At 43.5% G+C, this 23,159-nt stretch overlaps 2 protein-coding genes and 1 long non-coding RNA gene across 4 annotated transcripts; 1 reads left to right on the forward strand and 2 right to left on the reverse strand.

The window, feature by feature from the left end:
• Positions 1 to 1,694: 1,694 nt before the first annotated feature.
• On the reverse strand, positions 1,695 to 9,215 carry tbx16l (T-box transcription factor 16, like). The gene is made up of 9 exons (XM_088906581.1): positions 8,130 to 9,215; positions 7,726 to 7,876; positions 6,036 to 6,138; positions 5,788 to 5,952; positions 4,274 to 4,420; positions 3,648 to 3,718; positions 3,294 to 3,370; positions 2,780 to 3,002; positions 1,695 to 2,561 (listed from the first exon to the last, which is right to left on the reverse strand). The coding sequence occupies exons 1-9, from the start codon at positions 8,212 to 8,214 to the stop codon at positions 2,054 to 2,056; spliced, it is 1,530 nt and encodes a 509-aa protein (XP_088762707.1). The 5' UTR covers positions 8,215 to 9,215; the 3' UTR covers positions 1,695 to 2,053.
• A 3,362-nt stretch (positions 9,216 to 12,577) lies between these two features.
• LOC148814199 (uncharacterized) lies at positions 12,578 to 13,973 on the forward strand. Its single transcript, XR_016086119.1, has 2 exons — positions 12,578 to 12,683; positions 13,587 to 13,973. It is a non-coding gene; the product is annotated as an uncharacterized LOC148814199 (long non-coding RNA).
• Positions 13,974 to 16,756: 2,783 nt separating this feature from the next.
• Positions 16,757 to 22,816, reverse strand: eral1 (Era-like 12S mitochondrial rRNA chaperone 1). Of its 2 annotated transcripts, XM_088906582.1 has the most exons (11): positions 22,591 to 22,816; positions 21,987 to 22,127; positions 21,025 to 21,152; positions 20,600 to 20,677; positions 20,350 to 20,396; positions 19,699 to 19,760; positions 19,477 to 19,589; positions 18,886 to 19,275; positions 18,636 to 18,785; positions 17,976 to 18,056; positions 16,757 to 17,023 (listed from the first exon to the last, which is right to left on the reverse strand). In XM_088906582.1, the coding sequence occupies exons 1-11, from the start codon at positions 22,679 to 22,681 to the stop codon at positions 16,901 to 16,903; spliced, it is 1,404 nt and encodes a 467-aa protein (XP_088762708.1). In that variant the 5' UTR covers positions 22,682 to 22,816; the 3' UTR covers positions 16,757 to 16,900. The 2 variants fall into 2 exon arrangements, with proteins under 2 accessions (XP_088762708.1, XP_088762709.1); XM_088906583.1 differs by lacking the exons at positions 21,987 to 22,127; positions 22,591 to 22,816 and adding an exon at positions 21,731 to 21,974.
• Between the last annotated feature and the right edge of the window lie 343 nt (positions 22,817 to 23,159).

Genomic DNA, 23,159 nt, shown 5'->3' on the forward strand with positions numbered 1-23,159 from the left:
TATTAGAAGTGTTTTTTTAAAAAACCATCGTTCATATTGGTTTGTGGAGCAGGACTGCTCCGGTTCTCACCGAGCTTTTGCAGTTGTGGACTGAGTAGAACTCCGACAGTGTGAGCAGGGATGAGGTCTGTCTACAATCCCCTCGTTCTCTCATTGTCTCTCCGCTGTTGAAATTCCGAATCCGGTGGGTATATTTTTTTCAATTTCAATTTCCCTACGGGATTAATAAAGTATTATCTATCTATCTATATTACAGAACATTGGGAAGAGGCTTTGAAAACTGTGTTTAAGATGTCGTCTTTCAATCTGATATAGGATAGGTTGTTTTATTTTCTGATTTGGATTCTTCACCTTCTTAAGTCCTAATTAAAAGAAACGAGGTGGCTGTTGCAAAAGAAAATACTTTCTTGCTTTTACTTCTGTTGGCAACGCGGTGGCACTGTGGTTACCATCACTGCCCCACGGCGCTGGGTTCAATTCCTGGGGTGCTGTCTGTGTGGAGTTTGGATGTTCTCTCTGGGTTTCCTCCCACAGTCCAAAGACATACGGGTCTTGGTGTGAGTGGGTGCATGTTTGTGTCTGTGTGCCCTGTGATGGCCTGGAGTTCTGTCCAGAATCTGCCTCACTTTGCTTGCTGGGATAGGCTCCGGCTCTCCCCTGATCCTTGGTTGGATTAAGCTGTGAGAGGAGATGGGCGGTTTTTCTTTCTTTGAGCATTGTGTTCAAGAGAGTCCCTTCCACCACGGGGTTTTTATGTGTTTGTTAAGACATTCATCTTCAAAGAATTCAGGGAAATTCTTCCTTAAAAAGGCAATTTAAGGAAATTCCACACCGCCCAGGTGTCTGACTCTGTTCCTACACGGCCATGTGTCTTCTGCTTTTGTAAATTAAGAAGTAAATTAAAACAATTAGCCTGATTGTTTTTTCTAAGCTATACAGGTATCGGTATGTTTTGTGATTTGTTTCACATGTTTTTTGCTCAAAACGTTCACTTTAAAGGAACAGCTACTTACTGTATAAAAATGCTCAGAATCTCATTCTGAGCTTTATAATTGTGCAGCTATTTAAATAATTAGACCAACTAAGTTTGGGTGGAACAAAACCCAGAAGACATTAAGCCTTCGGGGAAACTGGGTTCAAGACTCCTACAATGCATGCTGTCCAGGCATATCTACCCCTTGTTTTGTCCCTTAGCTTGATGTGCGTTATTCTTTGGCTTATTTCATACTGCACACTGGTGAAAACCTGGTACATTTTTTATGTGATTTGCTCTACCTAAAATGAAGGCTAATCCCAGGGGGGGGTTTTATCTGTTTCAGACTTAAATCTGAGTTTGTTCTTGGAATGCCTTGTTAATTCATCTACACACACCTGCGCTTTTCCTTCAAGCGGGGCTTCATGAACTGGGGTTTCAGTTTACAATATAGCTGACTTTCCATGTTTAATGTACAGTTGTGCAAACGCAATAAAACTGTTGGACTTCAGACAATAGTTGTTTTAATTTAGAACCTGGACACAGAAGAAAAAAACTTGAAAATGACAGAAATTCACAGCTGGCAGTAGTAAAACGATTGGACTGGACAGCCTGGCCACTTCGCAAAAATAGCAGTTAAGCAAGAGCGTTTGATTGCCTTTAGAGCTAAGCTGAGTCGATGGCTTCCAGTTCCGTTTCTTTATGGTTTTTAATTTCAACATGCATTAGCAAAGATGTTTTTATTTCACGACAGTCTCAATACAGGATGTTAGGGTTTTCATTGTTCAAATAGCTCCCCTCTGACATGACTGTTTTTAGCAGCTGTGGCTTCATATACTCCAAATCTCTCCAAAGCTTTTCACAGGACTTGTATCATCCAAGCTGGATGATGCTCTTAAGCAACTGTCAATCCCAACCGTGTCCTGTAATATGACCTTCATGACCCAATTGGTCATCAGCCACACGTCATAGACAATTACAAAAGGAAGGAAATCTAGGCGTGGTTTCTCTGCCTAGACTCAACTAGCGCTGTGGCCGGAGCTTTGGAGTCTTTCTCGAGTAAGATGTGCCCCTACTACCTTATTTCCCTCCATACAGGTTTGAATAGAAGTCCATCACGGGTGCTCTGTAGGGGCACTCGAGGGAGGGGGTATTTCCTGGGTCAGCTCTGGCGTCCAGGAGGCTGTTGCCAACAGAAGCCCCAGTCGTCAAGCTGCTCAGGTATCCGGCACTGCTGCCCTCGGGGAGGAAAGAACAGCCCCTGCCGTGTCCGGGGCCATGCCACACGCCTGGGCTCCCCGGCGCCGCCTCGGGTTTGTCTCGGATCCTGTTCAGGATGTCCGCCAGGGGCCGAGGCCCGCTGGGGTCGGAGGTCAGGGGCCCGGCGGTCTCCAGGCTCTCGGGGAGGCGGACTCTGCTGACCCTGGGGGGCAGGGGGAGGGGGAGGCCCCCGGACGCGCCGCTGCTGGTCGAGGGCTGGGCCCCCGCGGCCCGGCTGTCCCCCCAGCCTTGCGGGAAGCGATGGTCGGAGGACAGCGGGACGAGGCCTGGCGGCTGGAGAGCGGCACTGGCTGGGTAGTGGCAGGAGCTGGAAGAAGGAGGGAGAGACGGAAGGTAGGCTCTCCTGCTCTGAGGTACTCCGAATGTGTGATCTCTTACAACCGCTGTGATCTAGAGCATTGAAATCACTCGAGTCGAACACTGAGACTCCCAGCAGCTCCGCTGTGAAAAGGCATGATCTAGGCCTCTTGCTGTGGCTGTCTGGCTCTGAGCGTTAAGAATCTCGGATGAGGTGCTTGCTCGTACCTGAGGCCACAAGTGGTATCCAGGGCGTCTTGGTTGTTGAGCAGGGGTCCCCTGTGGCCCTCGGTCCAATCCCCCACGCCGCACGCATCACGTTCGTGTCTCCTCATGAAAGCGGAAATGAAGGGATTTGAGTCCACGCTGCCTGCCCTACGCTCCGCAGTGTGGGGCTCTTCTGTGCTGGAGACTGCGAAGTCTGCGTCGTCCGTGTCTCCGGTCTTGGATTCTAAAAAAACAGTCATTTATCGTGGCCCAAATAAAGCGAGGAATGATCTACAAAGAAACCACACTGCTGAAACAGGCTACTATTTCGGTCTAAGGCTCGGGAGCCCCACTGTTTGCAGAGTACGCCAGCATACAAAGTAGAATTTCTCCTGCGTGGCCAGCTCCTGTGGAAACAGAGTCATTTATCCATGACCGTTTTAGAGGCAGGGTCGTATCTGCCTTGGCATTCACAGATCAGGCACTGGGTGGAAGACAGACGTCAGGACGGTCGTAGTATTGGGTTGTTAGTTACCATTAACGCTCCCGGATTGTTCACCTGGATTTTCCAGCGGCCGTTTGCAGGAACTCTGGACTCTCTGGTCACGTTGCCTGCAATGACATCAATGCACTGTCGGTATCCGAGCCCGGTGAGGTGGGCTGGACTCCGGGATGTGGCCTGTGTGGGTACATGATCCCACTGGATTACACAGCCTGGGTGTCCAGGGTTAAGAGGCAGATCAGGCTTGTTATACCTTAGATGTTGGGTTCAGTCAAAGGCCATCCACCGCACCTCAGTTCTGCCTGTAACAGCACTGTGCAGTGGTTTCAGCAGCTCTGTCCAGTTAAAATCAAAAACGGGAAGGGAGTCCCAGTCTTTTGCTCCTACCTTTTGCTGTTCAAGCCATAATCACGAAAGCCTTTGGCAAAAGGGTTGTTGTCTATCTTGAGCTTTGTTATCTGTACATAAAGAATCGGAAGGCACAGTGATTAGGCTTGACAAAAAAGATCTGCGTCAGCACATAAAAACATTCTAAAAGCAAACCGCTAGGGGGAAGCATTAACTAGCAAATCACTCGCTAAAAATCGTTTTTGGTTTGTTCGGGGTATCTGTTGTTATCCTATGATTTTAAAAAAGTTATATTTTTACTATACTCTAATGTGCTACCCCTAAAACGCATTGCATTCAGATTCATGCACATGAGCAGTGCCATAAGTTAACATTAAAAAGCACACGACTTTTTTTCTGCCTTCGTTGAGGCAGTGGAGATGCACACTTTAAAAATGTCATAATTTTTAAAAATTTAAAAATGTAATATGCCTCCAAGGAGTAATTCCGTCCTTATCCACTGAAATCAATTACTTTCCAGGTGGCATGCTACATTTTGTGTTTAGATGTAACTTCTCATGAAACAATCTTCAAAAGCCACACAAACGTTTACAGCTCTTAAAGAAAGTCGGGTTTTCGAAATCATCTTCTTCCGAAGGGCCAGAGCGACCGTCCATGAACCGTACCTCTGCGTTCTGGTAGGCGGTCACCGCGATAAAAGCAGCGTCAGGGAACGTGAAGTGTAAATAAGCCCCCCAGCGCTGGCTGCAGACGTCAGCCGCCTGGACAACGTGTAGGCGCGGCAGGTATTTGTGCATGGAGTGCAGCACCACCTGGAACACAGACCCCGGCACAGCCTCTCGTGAGAAGACGTTTCACAGAGGGCATTCGAGCTAAAGCTTTCATATTCCATCTCATACTTTTTAATAACTCGGCGCCGTGGAAAAACCGCCTCATCTGTGCAGTGTGTGCCTTGATTTAGCCGTGTAAACGGCATCACGTCTGACTCACTGCTAGGGGGTGTCGAGCTCGCTTTAGCGTTTTCCTGCTAGACTCGTTGAGGGGGAACACAGGCGTGCCTCACTGCCGACCTGCGTGGTGACCCAGTCTTCATCTTTCCTGGCTCGCCAGGGGGTGACTCACGGCCCGCTGTGCTGTGTGATCGACGGGAATATCTTGCAAAAGCTCAACGGGGAAATCGGAGGTGAGACGGCTCGAGGGACTGTGATCTCTGTTCTGCTTGATGCCGTGCGCAGAGTCGTTGAGAAGTCTTGCCTTTTGCAGCGACTTCATCAGGAGGCGTCGGAATGGCTCACACATAAGTTACCAGACCCTGCCGGTTCAGTGTGCAGTTTGTCTAGCCATCCATCCGTTTTCTAGCTGCTTTATCCAGTATAGGGTCAAGGGGGAGCTGGAGCCTATCCCAGCAAACAAGGCAGGATACTCCCGGGACAGGACTCCAGTCCACAGCGAGGCACACACAGACACGCACACTCACAACGGGTACAGTTTTCGCAGAGGCTAATGAGTCTACCAGCATGTCTATGGACTGTGGGAGAAAACCAGAGCACCTGGAGGAAACCCACACAAACTTGAGAAGAACATGCAAACTCCACACAGCAATTCCAGGTCTGGAATTGAACCCAGAGCCCCAGAACTGCAAAGCAGCAATGTTAACCACAGTACCGCCCCCAGTTTGTCGGCCTTCACCTAATTGTCCAGTAACTTTCTAAATGATGCAAAACACATTCATTTGCCCCTCAATATGTGAGCTGCTCTTTAATTCAACAGCGTTACTGCTTTTTCTCGGGCCAGTGTAGATATAGTGCAATATACCCTTCCCAGTGAGACTCAGTGATAAGTTTCTTGAATCACTGGTCAAGCTCGGAGACGTTAGACAGGTAGAGTCTTCTATACAGAAAGTCAGCACACGGTGTGTTTTTGTCACCTGCTGGTCACTCAGTGGCCTGAAGGCCTAACTTTAACACCAGTAGAGTTCACTGTTCGGTTGCTTATTAAATGAGACCTCAGGACCACACTGTTTGCTTTGTTCGTGGTGTCAAAGCTCAGCTCCTGGTTTCATCTATTTCCGGCCCGATTGTGAAGACGAGGTTCCCCCTCCGGCCAGAGAAGGCAGCCCCCCAGCCCGCCCCCCCCTCGCACCCGGAGCCACACCGCAGGCTGAGCCGCAGGGTCTTACCAGGCCGCTGGAGTTCAGGGTGTTGTTGGTGAGCTTGAGCTTGTGGAAGGAGATGGGGTACTGCATCCATTTCTCCCCCAGCGCAGGCGATTCGGGGTGGATGAAGAAGCGGTTGGGCAGGTGGGGGTCTGCCAGCCCGCTGGCCTCCCATCTGTCCCTGTTCCACTGCGGGGGGGGGCAGAGACGTCACAGGGGAGAAGAGGAAACGGGGGGGGACCGTTCCAGGACTCGGCCCGGGGTTACAGTACCTTGTACTTGTTGTTGTCGAAGGGCACCATGTCCATCATCAGCAGATACTTGGCTTTGGGGTTCAGGCCTGTAATGCTGACTTTACAAGGGGGGAACATCCGCCTGAAAAGACAGACCGCACGGTGCTTTACAGATTTCACAGATCACGCCACGGGCAAGGTTTTCGGCCTTCGAGGAACAGCCCCTCCACCTCTTTGTAAATAGGAAAATGGAGCTATATCCCAGCATCTATTCACCCACTTTCTAACTGCTTCTTCCAGCTCAGGGGTGAGGGGGAGCTGGAGCCTGTCCCAGCAAGCAGTGCACACAAGGCAGGATATACCAGTTCACCACAGGGCACGCAACAAAACACAGTGGCTGCTGGTGAATATATTCTCAGATTTCATGCCCAGAGTTGCACTTTTTCTGGGTCACCTTGAAGTGTGATGCTCATGAGCTCCTGAGAGGCAGTCCTAAGTAAAGGGAAGTGTTCAGAGTCGATTCAGGAGCTAGTCTGTAGATCATGAGTTGGTCTATAGATGTACAAATATCTACAGACAAGCTTCACCAGTCTAGGTAGCTCAGTTAAAATTTTTGTATTAATTTCTTATATATATACGATCGCAGTTCCGCATAACTTGAAGTTTAGTGTATCCATTTGAACAGTATCTCAAACTAATTCTGCGGGCAGCTTTTAACTTTTAGTTTTTTAAAGTACAGTAATGCCACGATGAAGGTAAACATACATTAATAGTCTCTTTCAAACATAATCAATGCCTTCAATATTTGGAAGGAGATACAATTTCTGTTGTACAATTAATAAGGAAAAAAACATCTGCTGCTGACGGAAATTTCTAGAAAATGTTGAGGAAAATATATTCACTTCCACTGCACTGTCTTGTTAAATACGTTTATATGAACAATTTGATCTAATTGTATGTATTATAAGTTTAATGATAAGCCCGAAGTGAAACTGAAAGTATTTGTTTTGCATGTTTTTGTAATAAAATAACTTTATTTAAATATTACAGGATGGAGCGAATGTTTACTATACCTTGTAACGCTGACATAAATTAACAGAACCACAGACTAATGCACTTGTTTAGTGTAAGTAATGGATGTTTATATCTTCCCTTATTATCTCAGCGATTGTTGATGTTGTTTTGCTCCTGAGCAAAACAATATTAAAGAGCGCTTTATGAGTGTGCCTATAGTATGCATATAAAGTCTCTTTAAAACGGATTTTTAAATTACCGGAGTTACAAAAGGGTAGATTAAAACGTAGATTTGAGGTCGCAATGTACGTTTATACAAAGAATGTCTGAGATTCGCTCTGGTTCTTACATTGACACGCTGGTTTCGTATTTGACCGCTTTGCAACTTTATGGGACACAATTAAATGCAAGAAATCTTGGGTCGAGCAGCGCAGTTCTCTCAACACCGAAAAGCTGCAGCAGTCTATCTTTTCATGATCCTCTGCCTGCGCTTATTTGAAGATCATAAGTACGGTTAACCTGGAAGTCCCGTTGTGCGATGCAGATTTGAGCTTTGAGCTGCATTATTTATTCAGTTTCCGACAGACTCACATATTGGTTGTTTAACAAATATTTAACAGCCAACGTGAGACAAACAAAGAAAGCGGCCGCTTGCTGTTAGAGACTACCGACTATGTTTTCGGATTTGCCGGAGGTTTTTCTTTTCAAGGCCCACCTCCCAGATTTGGTTATGATCATCTCTGTCCCCCGGCTGCTGAATTTCGCCCAGAGCTCCTGGTCCTGCAGGGAGACCTCGATCTGCGGGGCGCGCGGTTCAGCCTGCGTCTCGTCTGGAGCCGGGCGTCTCAGAGCGGCTCCGGCCCAGCCTGCGTCCCGGCGGGGGGTAAATTTGAGGGAATTAAAAACGAACGAGTAATACCGTCCCTTTTCCTATATGACAATAAGAAACATGCCATAACCATGCTTGCCAGCCCTGGTAGCGTCAACCACTCCATTTCCTTTAGCATATCTGCTCAATGTTAAGGTCAAACAGGTAGGAAGGCCCGATAGACCTCTGTGTCATAAAACATTACTTCTGCTTTCCTGTTGACAACAGAAATGGTAAGTAAATAAGCATACCTGAGGGACTGGAGGCATAGCTCTTCGTCTGAGGGGTGAGGAGAAGGGGGAAATCTGAAAAGTGTCTCTCCTCGTGCAGGAACATGGCCTTGAGATTCCTTCCAGAGAGTCTCTCCGCTTTGAGACTTTCTGCTCTAGGTGCTGGCTGGAGGGGTATGAGAATCCTACTACCTTTTCCAAAAAGGGGTTGAAAAAAAAAACACTTAGGGCTGCCTTTGATCTCTCTTCCAGTCCCTGACGGTTTGGGATCAGGGCTTTGACTTCGGAAGCACATCAGAGACGGACACTCTTCTCACTTCAAAACACAGCTCGCAGGCGTTAATCACCTGAGCAGTTGTCCTGCCATTACTACAGGAAGCCAACAGGCCCCGTCTCTTTATGGACTGAGTTCACATGTTGGCTAGACAGTAGGTAACAGCGTGCAAATGGAGTGCATAGGGAGTGAATTAACTGTCTGCAGTCTGAGGGTGTAATGGAGACAGGGGTCTCCACAGCATCCTAGCGCCGGTAAGGCAATCGATGCCAGCAGGCCATTGGGAGGTCTGTTCCAGTGAAGTGCAGAATCCCAGGAATTGTTTTCAGTTTTTTAACAAGGTATGGCCATCCAGAATAGATGTGATTCACTAACCCATGCTGGGGTACTGGCCTCTCAGAGGGAGGAAACCGCAAGGCAGACCTTGTGCTTATTTTCGCTCATTTCTTTTGTCATGTAAGTAAATATCTTGGCAGGGTTTTATTCGAAAAACCAGAGGGCTTTTTGAATGTGAGCTATCAATGCCGTCGGGCCACAGGGTTCCAGCCTGAAGAGTGTGGGGCCACTGTGTGCTTTACACAGTCTACAAAACAGCCAGAGATGATACCAAGACTCTGTGGATGACCGTAGGTGTCAAAAGCCTTGAAAGCAACAGACGTCTGATTATATGCTGTAGGAAAATAAGAGAACAACAGCTTACAGCCCCTGGTGGTGCCCATCACAAGTTGTGTGGATACTGACCAGATGCAGATTTCCAGAGGCTCTGTTAGTGGGGGCAGCACCATTTCACTCACGTGTGAAGAGGCCGAATAACTAAGGAGCAGCACATTTTGCTGTGGAAACAGAGGGCAGGGAGATACAGGAAACCTGTCAGAGTGGAGAGGATCCTCTTGCTCCGAAAAGATTTGTTTAAAGAGGAACCTTCTAGAATCCGGGCGCAGGAAAGGGGATTTCTGTAGAACGCTGTGGTTTTCCCTCCACCCTGACAAGTCTCTAAATTGACTTCAAAAAGGAGCATAACTCTCATTTCTATTAACCCACGGCCTACAGATTTTGTTGTAGTTGCCATTTGCTCAGGTAATACAGCCTGCCAAGGATATCCATGTCTGTGCCAGTTGGTGATATTGTTCTTGATTAACTCACACTTAAAAAAGACAACACTGCTCAAATGTATTGTAGAGCCCCCGTTGCGTTACAGTATTTACATGCGCATATATATATATATTTCCAGAAAGCTTAATTCAAAATAAGACTCATTTAAGTCAAACATTTAAAGAAAGGAAAAGATTGACACATCAAGGACTTGAAACGTCTTCATTCAGTTGTGCAATTCACTTTAAATGTAATACGGTATGTGTTCAGACCTGCAAACAGTAATCTATGCGTGATTGATCTGTATTATGAAAAACCTTTCACTTAAGCTTTTCACGTTTTTTTTAAACATATTTATGTGCGTTTACAGCAACAAATTATGATAAGTTCGTAGTGTCAACACGGGTTTTCAAGGAAATTACATATTTTTATTTATCTTTTCTCGGCTGCAGAAAACTCTGGAATTAAGTTTATCAGAGATGGCTTGTATTTGTTTTTTTCCGCAGAACTCCACGTTTATTTTTGAAGCTGATAATAAACCAAGCCGAGCGGAGACAACACACCGGGTTCTCGCTGATATGCCGGACGGCTTCGCCTTATCAGGCGGCCCGACCCGAGCACGCGGCATCGGTGCTGGGACCCACCCTGGCAGCAGAGGCGGTTTCCAAGGTAACCAAGAACCGGTGTCCAGTTTGTCACGCACCGCCCGGTTTTTTCCTCCTATTAGCTAACTAACCCCCAGACATTTTGACTGTGACCTCAGGTAACATAGAGCAGCACACGTATTTATTTATTCGCTTATCTGATATTACAATATTCTGGAATTCTGAGAACTTCGATATGACGCAATATATCCAATTTCTATGACATTAATTTATTGCAAAACGAAAAAAGAAGCATGACATAGATTAGTACAAGCACACATTTTATCCAATTTACAGTGCATGCTTGATAGTTTATTGAATTGTAAGTAGGTTTTCTATGTGATGTTACTGTAATGGATCTACTTAACATGTTCAGTCCATGTATTCAATACTTAACCTGTTCCTTTTGTCATCTCAGTTATTCTGATGAAACGTATTATTGTGATGTATTGTAAAACATAAGGCCTAACATAAACGAAATTGAAAAAAAGACCAATCAGTATTTTGGAGGTGTAAATTGATAAGGTTCCGTGCCAAACTGTCTGTAACTGTAACTGTTCATCTTGTGTTTTGAACAATTCCAATCGTGGAAATTCCAGTAGAAAAGATTCCATTGGTGACAAGTACCTTCAAAACTTAGTTGAGTCCAGTTATTATACCATCACTTTTAAAAACAGGGTTATTTTCTAATCTATCATTAGATCAAACAGCTCAAGTTGACCGATGAGCAGTTTAAACAGTTCAAATTAATAAATACCAGTCCAGGCCATAAGAAACTAGTTGTTAATTTCTACTGCAACTCACGGAAATTTCCACTATAATTTGCAAAACTAGTATCTAGGTTAGTGCTGGCTGTAATAGAAACTTTAGCATCAATGTCTTTATAAGAAGCATACGTCCCTTTAATGTGGTACAATACAGAAAAAAAACTGGCTAATAAGGACTACATATTCTGCACAGTTTGCATTCATAAATTCTGATAACTTTTAATGTGTTGGTTTGGCTTTTTAATCTGGAGATGCTGGAGAGCACCTTGAAAAGTAATGTTTAGACCTGGATATATGCCAACATTTTTAAGTTCATTCTTCCTCCTGGAAAACTGTATTGAGAATAGGAAGGCCTAATGGAACTTTCATTTCATCTTATTTTGTTTATTGAGGGATTGAGGGGATTTAGCAGGAAGAAGGCATTTGTATATTGTCAGGTGGGGAGCTGCGTCAGCATGCACAGGCTGCAGAGGAACAAGTAATAGGTTTATTCCCTGCTGAAAAGAGAAGACAGAAAACACAACGTTTCGGCTGTGGAGCGTTGTGTTCTATATATTTTCTACAACAATCCGAGGATGTTCTGAATTGTGTAAAAACCTTGAGTGAGACATATAGAGAGGCCTATAAGGTTGTTTTCTGGTGAACTTAAAAAAGCACCAGTATGACTAACTTTCCCTGCATTGATCATACCAGAGGAACTTCCCTATTTTCTTACATTTCTGGATTTTAAATAAGAAAACATATTTTACAGTGGTGCAACACTGTCTTGAAGCCTGAAATGTGTGAAGTCTGATGATTTTGCAAACCATATCCTATGCTATGTGGATCTAGAGATGCATTGGTACCAGAAACAGTACATCTTGCTTTTTTTCAGGACTGTATTCCAAAAGCTCTCACAGCATTATTATAAGAGCATCTTTAAAAGCTGTTACAACAGTGTAATTTTTCATTCCAATGGCTTTGCATTTAAAAAAACATTCAGAAAGTTTAACATAACGCTCGTTGCGGTTTGCACTGACACTCAGGCTGAATTAAACTTCCCTTTGGCAGTGCGTATGGGTACGTATTGCTATTTTGAGAAGAACTTCCCACATAGACAGGAATGATGTGGGGACATCTCTACAATACAAATTTCTCTTTATACATACTAAGTGGCGTCTTCTTTTAAAACTAAATCTGCCCAAACTATTTTTTTCATGTTTGCTTTCAACCCCTGTGGACTTTCATTTGGCTAGAATATAGAATAGTTAAGGGAAAAAGAATGATAATTTCTCCTCAAGTACTGGACTTTAAATGCGTATGAGGGGGGCTGGTGTACTGCATTCATTCTGGGACAGCATTATGGCCCCTGTGGTGCACTATATACCAATGATACTTCATGTACCAACACTGTTTTGGATCACAATTAACAACATTTCTTAAATACTGGATTTATTGCCATTGCTGACTTGTTAGCTGGGCTTGCGCCCTCAGTGCAAAAGTGGAGTTAAAGAAAGATGGGTAAAACGAGGGGGAGAGAGGCAAAAGGCATGAAACGTGATGTTCCATAACTTGTTTGGCCCCGATATTGGGAGGGGATCTCATTGGTCAAGACCAGGCAGCAGGCAGATAAGGAAACCCGAAGGGGTGACATCATCAGAATATGCAAATGAGACAGCAATGTTATAAGAGCCTGGGAGGTGGCTGGAATCTGACAAGGGACCGCAAACAGCATGAAGACACAACACACAATAAAAGGGGCAATCAAGCCATTAATTAGCACTTTCCTTGCAGAATAAAGGAGACTACAGAAGCAAAGGTGAGCACTTAAATTAGTCAATATAACTTCCACAGCTGATAAGGGCTTTATTTGATATTCCTCAATATATAATGTTTTAAAGTTTTTTTTAAATGAAATCTACACAGAATATGGATAAACGGGCTTTAATAAAAAATAATTGAGGAAAACTTTGATAGTTTAACTAAACTAGCTTTACAGTATCTACACCGAATTAAAATATAATGAATTTAATTAATTACCCTATGTACCATAAGACAAACTATAGAAAGTTGTGGTTTTACTGCACTGCATAATGTAAACTCTCAAAAAAACACTTTAATAAGTTCTGTACTAATTTCAGTACGAGTGTATCTTTTATTATTAGCTTATAAAGCGGTTTTTAAATGAAAAGGGCATTTGCTTCGCTTACAATAGTTTCACTTCCTCATTCTTGGAAAAAAACCTCAGCTTTTACTATAAGCTTCTGCAAAGAAGTCTTTTATTTGGAATAATGCAAAAGGGACTATTTTTCCTCGTGCTCTCAAACCACAGGGGGGGTACAATCATAAACGTGATAGGAGACACGTCCAAGTTTTAAATTAATACCAAATTAGGCTTATTTTAATTTCCATGGGTATTTTTGGACACTTCAGCACCAATGATTTTTACATGTACAGCATAATCTAACTTCCCATCAAACTGAGAGGCAGAAAAACAAGTATAAACAGCGTATCACTACTTTATTGAAGCGTGCTTGTATATTCTAATACACTACTAATGGTAAGAGATGTCACACCTAGAATGAAAATCTTAGACTGAAATACAGCCTACGTATGTCACAAAACCAATTTTAGAAAATATGTTTTTTACGTGGTAAAGAGTATTGAGAGAAAAACTTTGCAAGTAATTGAATTCAATACCATTTTTTTTTTTCATGTTCAGGCTGAGAATGGACCATGACATCTGGGTGATTTCCTGAACAGGCTTGTACTCTGGACAGGATATCATCATATACTGTAAGTTCGTTATAGAGACACTACAGTATAGATGATGTACTATCCAGGGTTTCATCCTCCTTCTGGACAAATGCACTGGATGAGGGGGACACAGAACAGGCCCTGCACTCTCCCGGGGGAGGTGACAAAACCGTTACCATTACTGAGCTTTAGTAATGGTAAGGGTTATGTCGCCTCTTCTCAAACGCTTCAGAAGAGGGCACGCCCATGCCAACGGCTCAGTGAGAACAGATGGGCAAAGTGTGGCCCATGAAAAGTGTGAGCAATTCAAACGACTGTACAAAAGAACTGTTTAATAAAACTCTGATAACAATTTCCTTGTCACTGTTTATTTACAGGCGCTGTACGACAACAACAGTAATATAAACATATACATATAAAAGTAACAGGAGTAAATACATTAACCATCTTTTTTTCCAAGGGAAAATCTTCTTGGACAAATTCTAGGCATTCATAGTCACATCGAACGCTGGCACTAGTGTTGTGTGAATTTGGCCCTTTGGCATGTGAAACTCAAGTATAGTTGGTCTGTTCAGTCATTACAAATGGATGAGTTCAAACCACATATACACATAATAATAGCCCAGTATTTTACAAATGTAAGATGTAACTTTAATTATTCAAAAGGAGGAGGGAGTGTGTGGAGGGGGGGGGGGGTATTGTAATGTATTAAAGATGTAATTTACTATAAGCACGGGTAGTCAAAAATTACTTCAAAACACAAACTGCATTCTGAATGTGGAAATATTTTGATGTTCTGTAATGCACGAAAGCTGTTAATCTTAGGGTAATTTTATAAGGACGTAAAAATGCCATATTGTAATAACAATAATATTTTTAAGTTTGGGTTATTATAAATCATTTATAATTAAAAAAATACTTACCGGGGGAATAAGGGTTTATGATATACGGGACTTAAGATGCAATGTGCGTTAGTGATATCGTATATGCACATGGGCGATAGCCCCTAGAGAATATTTACAACCTGTATAATTACTGTGTCATCTGAAAAGCCAAGGCTGATGTACATTATTTATGTATGCACAAACCTTTTAGAAATTCAAGACCAGCAAAGCAACCATTTCATTTGTGGTTTCATAAATCACTGTCAAAAACGCACTCTTTTCAGTGGTATTTTTTTGTGACTGGAAAATTATAACCACCACATTAAACAACGTAAATACTTCATTCGTGGGACCGTGTTCACCATCACTGTGTAGAACAGAATGTTTTTTTCATCTCCAACTGTTTTGTTCTTTATGTAGTTGAATAAAAAACTTTGCCCTTGATAGGTCTAAACAGCCTGTAGCAACAACGGGGTAACACATTTGAGACATCTTCTACATCTGCCTTCAGTAACAAAGGAGCATCTTATCAGTGCAGTGCAGAAAATCATTTTTAATTAATTAATTCATCCAACGATTCATTTTCTCGCCACTTCGTCCAATTCAGGGTCACGGGGGAGCTAAGGCAATACAAATGAGTGAAAAAGTCCAAACATTTAAAAATCAGGCGAGCTGATCTAAACCTATTGCCAGTGGAGATCTGCTCTGAAACGCCTGGGCTTGCTGGATTCTCTAATGAGGCAGTGATCACTAATTGTGAAAGTTTGCACTAAAGCGTAACCTAACACCTTTTTCAACATCAGTGATATCACAAAAGGTTAAAAAGAGCTTCTGATGAATTATTGGCACCTATCACTAGCGTGCAACATTCTTCCTATTTCCTCAGAGCCTGCCATTTTGTCCAGTTTGTCATAAAAGGCCGTAATATCAATAACCAGGCATTAAAACAAATTACACAAAAGGGAATCTTGTTTACATAATACATTATACGGTATATCAGCATTATTGGGCTGTTTACCTGCAAAGATGACATCATCATCATTCTTGCGGGATTATGTTTGGATACAGTTGATCAAAACCTGCAAGCTGAAAGCCTTTCAGTCCCTTTCTGAGGTTTAAACTGGGCACTAAGTAAAACTGAACCCTAGCATTTAACGTCTTAAAATAATCCACATATTACAAACCAGTAAATATTAACAAGATGGGAATGAAAAGGGCCTTTGTGGGTTTTATAGATGCAAGTTTTCATAATTTTCAGAGAAGAATGTAACGAATGAATATTTGAAAGTTCATACCTGCTCTGGTATGGATCACCGAAATCAGGGACCTGTAAGTTAAAAGCTTAGAAGTTAGTCATTCTTAATTCTACAATTAATCAATTGAAACTGCCCTTTGACCGATCTCAGAAGCTAGGAATTTTGTTCTTAAGTGAGCAACCTGGAATGGAACAGCTTTAGGCAATTAACTCTGTTATTTGTCACGAGGATGTCCTTGGAACAGCAGCTATAAACTTAAGAGAAAAAAAAAACGTTTCCAAATTGCATCAGATCTTCTGTATATCTGATCTATTTTCCAGGGCAGGTTCTGTCTCATTAGGGAGGCGATGGAGTTCTCTGCCCTGAGCAGTTTTATCAGCCACTGCAAGCACGCGGAGAGTCAGGGGAGGCAGCCGGGCGCGCATCCAGCGCGTGGCTGAGGGCGTCCCAGTTTATTTATCTGCAGACTCCCAGGTTAGTGGGACGCTGCTGCCCGAGGGCTGATTTCAAGGGCTGTGGGAGGACAGATAGCCACCTTCCAGACCCTTCCCCTCCACCCCTCACACCCTCATTCCCAGCACTGACACCCCATAACCCCCCCTCCCCCCCAGACTCTTAAAACTGGGACTTCCACAGCAGCAGGGCATTGCATGTCCAAATTACATGTCTTCTCTGTTCTTTCTACAGCTGCTGCCCAATATCTCCCCGATCCCAGGATCATTACTGGATGGTTTGTGAGGAGTCTGCATCTGCACGCCCATGGTTGTGTAGGGGTTTTCTCCAGGTAGTCCATTTCCTCCCATCACCCACCCAAAAACTGCTCTGGTTAGCCAACAAAAACCTTAGTAATGATAATTACAGTGGACACCCAAACAAAACAAAGGACAGTTACATTCTGGTTTTTAGCAGTCAGGATGAAACAAAGAATCATCGGTGTTTGAGACAAAGAATCCACTTGCATTCCACATGAAAACACTGGAGTTAAAGGGCACAGCTCCACTGTTTGAGTGCCTTTAATAATTACAATCAGCAAGTCTTAGTGATGGCACCATGGTGCCACAAAGGCTGAGAAGGAGGAAACCGTTCTAAGAGTCTTCTTTAAATAATAAAGAGTCATTTACACTGGTCTCCTGGGCCTCCTATTTCTTCACTTTGATGGATATCCTCATCTTGACTTCACACAGGAAGATGTGCTCCAGGTCTTCTGCTGCCTCCCGAGCGATCCTGTTGATCATCTGACCTCTGTGCCCAATCAGCATTTTCTATAGTCCAAAAAAAAAGGTAGACAACTTCTATTCATGTGGTGGACAGGCTCTTAACTCTGTTGTGCTTTTCTAATATTGCTCTGCCCCCAATTAATTATGGCTCACTTAGGTCCTCGTAACATCTGTCCGAAACAAAGGGGTGATTCAAATGCTTTTCTAATGGGATTCACTAAAACGTTTTTTACAGAAACGGGTCTCTCTACAATGTATAATGTTTCTTCTTCCAGTACAATGTAGAAATTCAAGGCTGTAACAAAATTCTGTATATTTATACTTCATTATATTTGTGATCGTGCTTGAAGATCTTCCCCCAGAATGATCTATATGTACCTGTACATACAAATAAATGCAGCTTATCGTGTTTTCTAGAAACCAGGTGAAAAACAAAGGACCCTTAGCGACTCCCGAGGAGACAAATGCAAGGAAGTTAGCTGAGAAATATCAAGCTTCAGATGGATTTACGGTAAGTAACACTCTACTTTTCATGGTCAGCAGAGAGCAAGAGAGAATATTATCACGCCGGATTTACAGTTTGTGGCCAGGGCTGAGCTGTGGGGACTGTATTTTTATATACAGACTCCCTGAGCCTGTTTTCTGAAAAACAAGAAGCACGCTCTTTCATGCTACATTCTGCAATGACAAAAGCCCTCACAACCTCATGCCATTGGATTATGCAAAACATTTTTTTAACAAAAAGGTCTCATTATATAATTTGAATCAACAGGTGACAAATACCTCCTTGCTTCCTTCCCCCTCCCTCACTGCAATCTACTTTTTTGGGACCCTCTCCTGATGGGAAATTTAATAACAGACTTGATAAATGCTTCTGATTCATCCTTCAGTCCTTCAGTAGGTTATCCATATTCCACAGTGGGACGCACAGTGAATTATAATGAAGTCACGCTTCTAAAGTTGTTGAAGGAGGCCCCATGTACAGCTGCTCACTCACCATGTGGCTTTCTTTCTTCACATACATCTTTAGATATATTTTTAGCTCCCCACTCTCTCCTTCCTCCCACATCTCAATAGTCTATAATTAAAACACAAAAAAAAATCACCAGCAATAAACAAGACACAAATCCAAACTGGTATCGATCGATAAAAAACGGACAGATTGCAGCTGTGCCCAGGAGGCCCCTGGCAGTGATGCACAACTGGCAGAGTGCCCGCTGAAGCAGGGTGGAACTGGTCCACCAAGGGGCTCCTCGCTTTCAGGGACGCCTGCCAGTTCCTGCACGCTTCTAGTGGTGTCAGCGAGAGGCCGTACGCATCCCCCAGTCACCCCTGCCTCTCCTGTCAGGAGCTCTGGGGCTAAGTACACTGTAAATGGCCATTCCAAACTTTTTAAAAAGGCATGCAAGATAAAGCGTTGGGTTCTGATATTTTCAGAATTTTCACATAGCCTTAACAGTGGAAAACTGAAGGTTAAAAGTAATACCTTAGGCATGCGTTTTTTTCTACCACAGTACTGCGAATTAGCAGCACATTACTGCTGCTCCCCATGTTAAAGCTGTTATCTGACAGCTCAGGGGGCAGCGCTACAGTCTGGGTGAGGAATGAAGAGGGTGCCAGTTCATGCACCGAGTATGACCACTGTGGCATCTATTACCTGAGAGATGTTGTATGGTACTTCCTGCGGCAGGTACTCCAGTAACTTCTCCCGCACAGCGTTGCTGCAGATCTCCTCTGGGCTCTGGTCGGTCAGCACGTCACTGTGGTACTGCCAGAGTCCAGGCTTGGCCCCCAAGACCAGATACCTCTGCAGTGCACACAACAGCCCAAATAAAGAACACGCACCCTATTGTAGGAGTCTTTGCAACACACACTACTGTTTACATCCACCGGCCGCTACAATGTACCTTAAGTGTTTCCACTTCTCCCTGTTCGATGGCGGACAACATGAAGACATCCCGAAAGTGTGGCCAGCCATGCCTGGACCTGAGAGAGCTCAGGTCGTCGTTGCTCGGCTCTCCCTTCGGAGCATCACGCAGCCTCACGTTCTTAGCAGCGGCCTGCCCAAGGCCAGCAGGGCCCTCTGACGCAGACGTCTCCACCTCTCTGTCTTCAGGCTCCTGCGCCCCGATTTCTGCATTGGCTGTTTGGCCCCGAGGCCCCACCTTCACAGAGTCTCTCTTCCCGGTTTCCGGTTTTAACACTGAGCGAATTCTCAGTTTTCTTCCATTCACTGTTCCTCCGGTCAGCTCAGTGGCTATGTCCAGGAGCATGCTCTTGTTCTTTAACAAATCTACCTAAAATGCACAATATTGCACAGTGGAAGAAGAATGCGTTATTTTATAACCTCTGCAATACAGGCAGCTCAGTGCACCTCCCTATCCTTTATTCCTTTTATTTTGTTTCTCATGAGCATAAAACAAAATCCTTTTTTTGTTGCTTTTAAACCTTGACAACCACCCTACATAATCAGTTGGCTCAGCCACAATTTTTGGTACCTTATTGAGGACAAGAACAGATGGGATGTGTGCATTGCTGGCCAAACACTTCAGCACCTCAAAAGACAGTTTACTGCGAGTCCAGTGATCCGACACGTCTACCAGAACCAGCACTGTAACAGCAAAGATAAAAAAAATGAACTATCCTATTTTGATTTAAGTTCTGTTACGTACCGATGTCGTCTCTCCAAAAGGCTGTTTATAAGCCAGGTGTTGTCTTACCTAAATTGGCCTCCTGGACTGAATCCCAAGGATCCACAAGGAGAGACTGCTCCAGCTGGTGCCTGCGAGACAAATGCATCAGTGTCCTCAGCTCCCTTTTCATCCACACTAATAATCTCTTTTATCTCCCAGCAGACGGCCGGAACAAGACACAAATGAAACCTAGGCAGACGTGCATCTATGAGGGAAAAGAGGAGGTACTACTATACTCAGAGAGATGTGGGGCTACTTTTGGAGAAACAGCTACCTTCATGCAGGTATGAAGCAGGAAGCAGTTAAGAGATCTTGGATCAATCACCTTCTACCAAACAGACCAGCTATATGAGCCAAATGGCCTTTGCTTATTTAAAAAACTATTCTGTACGAAGCACAAAAAAAATGGAAGATCTCAACTGTCAAAGCTGTAAAATAATAAAATAGTCCTTCAGTTTTTATTTACACCTTAACCATACAGCATAGATTTCACCTACTAAATGGAAGACCAATTCAATATCAACAGGCACAACATCATGTTAGTTCTGCATTGCGCCCTGCCTGCAACAGATATAGATTTACCCATTTTGGGATACAAAAAGAAAAACATTGATCATTTACTGCAGATTGTAAGTTGTGCAGTTCAAACTGAATGCCTTGCAGTTACTGGTGGCTTACTTCTTTACTTTGGAAGGTGTAGTGAGACCAGGAGTGTCCAACAAAATCTAAAGAGAAGAACAACAAACCAAAGAGAAGTAAAAAATAGGGGAAAATAGCATAAGAGTACTCTACAATAATTTCATAAAACAAAATCTTTTAAGTAATGGTTATTTTAAAAGTCTCTGTATAATAGCAGCTACAGAAAATTTAGGAAACTACTAATACGATTAAATATTTCTACTGCTGCATATCAGCAGCAAATACTCACAAGCTGGGTATCATTATCAGTGATGATGCCCTGTGCACGGGATCGCGTGGTGTGAACCTTCTGTGACACAGGAAACACCTGAGTAAAATCACATGAAGAACACAAGGTTTCCTTTCAACCCCGAAAATACATACAAAACCAAAGCCGTCACATATGGCACACAGAACACAGCAATGCAAACCTTTTAGAGTCTGGTGTTGTCATCTACTCTGTGTAAATCATGAGCAGTGTTAAACAAGGATCTAAACTAGAACAAGCTGAACAGGCGGTATCCTGAAAAAAACTGTAATATTTTAAACCGCTGATGTACTCTCTAGCCCCACTTTGACATCAAATCCAAGGGGAATATACAGAGGTGACCTTTACTCTCTAAAAGAGGGCTTTGCACTTGGTTTATGGGTGTCACCCCTGCACGTGCTCTGTACCTTTCTCCCAAGGAGCTGGTTGGACAAAGTCGATTTCCCAGCATTTGGGGCTCCAATGACAGCCACCCTCAGCACCTTCGGATTCGCTGGCTGGTTCGGGCGGTTGATCAGCAGGGACCTATGCTCAGCTGGGAGAGAAAGAGGTTTTTCCGTACTTCAGCTTTCCTGAACCGGCGGAGAAGAGGGAAACGTCCCCTATCTAAAAGGGGTGCAGCTATCCCGAAGTGGCGCGATGGCGTGGCACCACTGCCTCTAAGCTCTGTCAGCCTGGGTTTGATCCCAGCTTGAGGAGTCTGTGCAGTTCTCTGGAGACCTCATACAGCCACAAGAACATACAGGTTGTTTTTGATTGCCCTCTCTGAGGGGGTGGGAGGTGGTGGTCTGTAGTGGCCAATTACCGGTTGTTCCCAGTACAACAAGTACCTGTCTATGAGACCACAGGAACAAAAACCTAACCAAATAAGCTCAAATAGGCACAAATGAGAGAAGGACAGCAATGCTTCTGATGTTCCAATGCTTCTGCTTACACATAAAACCCATGCGATCTCTCCCCTATCAGGCTTCAGACTCTTCCCACAAATGTCAGGGGTTCTTGCTGCTGCAGTTCATGTTCCAGATCATGAACGCAGCAGGTTAATCTCATTTGTGCAATCACTAAAACAACAAGCAAGGCAACATGTGTACAATTTCAGCAACCGCTTCTAACCTGTTTCAGTTTTTAAGCAGCTCTTGAGGTCACTGTTCCAAGACGGGGGCATTTAAATTTCAAAGAACATTGGAGAACAAAAACGACTCTCACTTCTTCCAACACCCTGTTAACGAAGCAATTAACACAATTCGAGTACAATTTTGCCTACTTTTTTTTGTAGAAAAAAAGGAAAAAAGCAGGGAAACGAGTCGTCCTATTTTATAGACTACGAGGAAGGTAACCTCGGCTGTGTTTCGAACGAGATAACAGTTACCGTTACTTGGCGAGACTGAAGGCACACGGTGACAAAGCCTGTCGTCACTTTCTCTTGTCTTGACACCGACAAGGCTGTCCAGGGCCGTCTCCGTTCCGAAAAAGCAGACAGGCAGGCGAACAACAATCTGCCGAGCGCTTTCTGGAAGACAGCGAAAACTGCCACCTTAAAACCTAAAAAGGTACTTCTTGAGAGTCGTTGATTTATTTCTGAATGAACGTTTAGCAACAGCTGGTAACTTTACTTGAATATATTCCATAAACCATGCTAATTCATATATGAAGTTGTATATTTTATCACAAGCTGTGAAGTGGTATTTTATTTTAGTCCGTTGAATAATACGGGAATTTCTAGTTTAAATCATGCGATTACAAGCGCACTAATTGCTCATATACATTTAAGCCGACATAACAACCAAATTATGTCGGAATTAAATGATGGACTAGGAATCAATAAACATTATAACATTTTGGGTGTATATATATATTTTCTGTTTTTCAGAGAAAGATTTTTAGCGCATATTTAAACAGCATTACTACTACTAATAAAACAGTAATAATAACAATCGATTCAATACATTTTCTAATCTAATTAGCACACTGACCTGATTTAAGAAACAATGGCGCATTAATGACCGATGAAGAAGCAAAACGCAAGGTCTTCCGAAATAACGAGATACAGAAAGGTGAACTCATTGTCAGGTATTAATTTCTAACCCTCTGTGATTAGTACAGTTTAGATAGTTCAGATCAAAAACAGACTATAATCGGAAGGTTATTACATCTTTCCTATTTGTTTACCACACGTTCACATTTTCTGAAGGGCGCAGACATATTGGTTGACAAAGGATTGTGGGATTGGTTTAAGTAAGAGCGATTTCAAAAAGCATTTTGACTTCAACGGCAAATCTGCAGCGCCCCCTAGCAGCGATAGCGGTGAACTACGCCAGCGCCAACAGTTCAGTGCGAAACGTCTTCTGTTGGTTTCGTTCAACAGGGATCACAAGCTCTGACTAGTTGGAAGACTAAGTTCAACAACAAGGAAACCCATCTTCTGAAGTACGGATTTACGGGCTTTCCGGCGGAAATTAATATTTCTGGCACGGCTAATAATTTGATTCTGGGCCAATGTTATAATAAAAATGCCTTTATAGAGGTTGCTTTTTTCTGCAAC

Source organism: Atractosteus spatula, chromosome 27, assembly GCF_055471065.1.
Source record: "Atractosteus spatula isolate fAtrSpa1 chromosome 27, fAtrSpa1.hap1, whole genome shotgun sequence".
In the NCBI taxonomy this organism is placed as follows: domain Eukaryota; kingdom Metazoa; phylum Chordata; class Actinopteri; order Semionotiformes; family Lepisosteidae; genus Atractosteus; species Atractosteus spatula.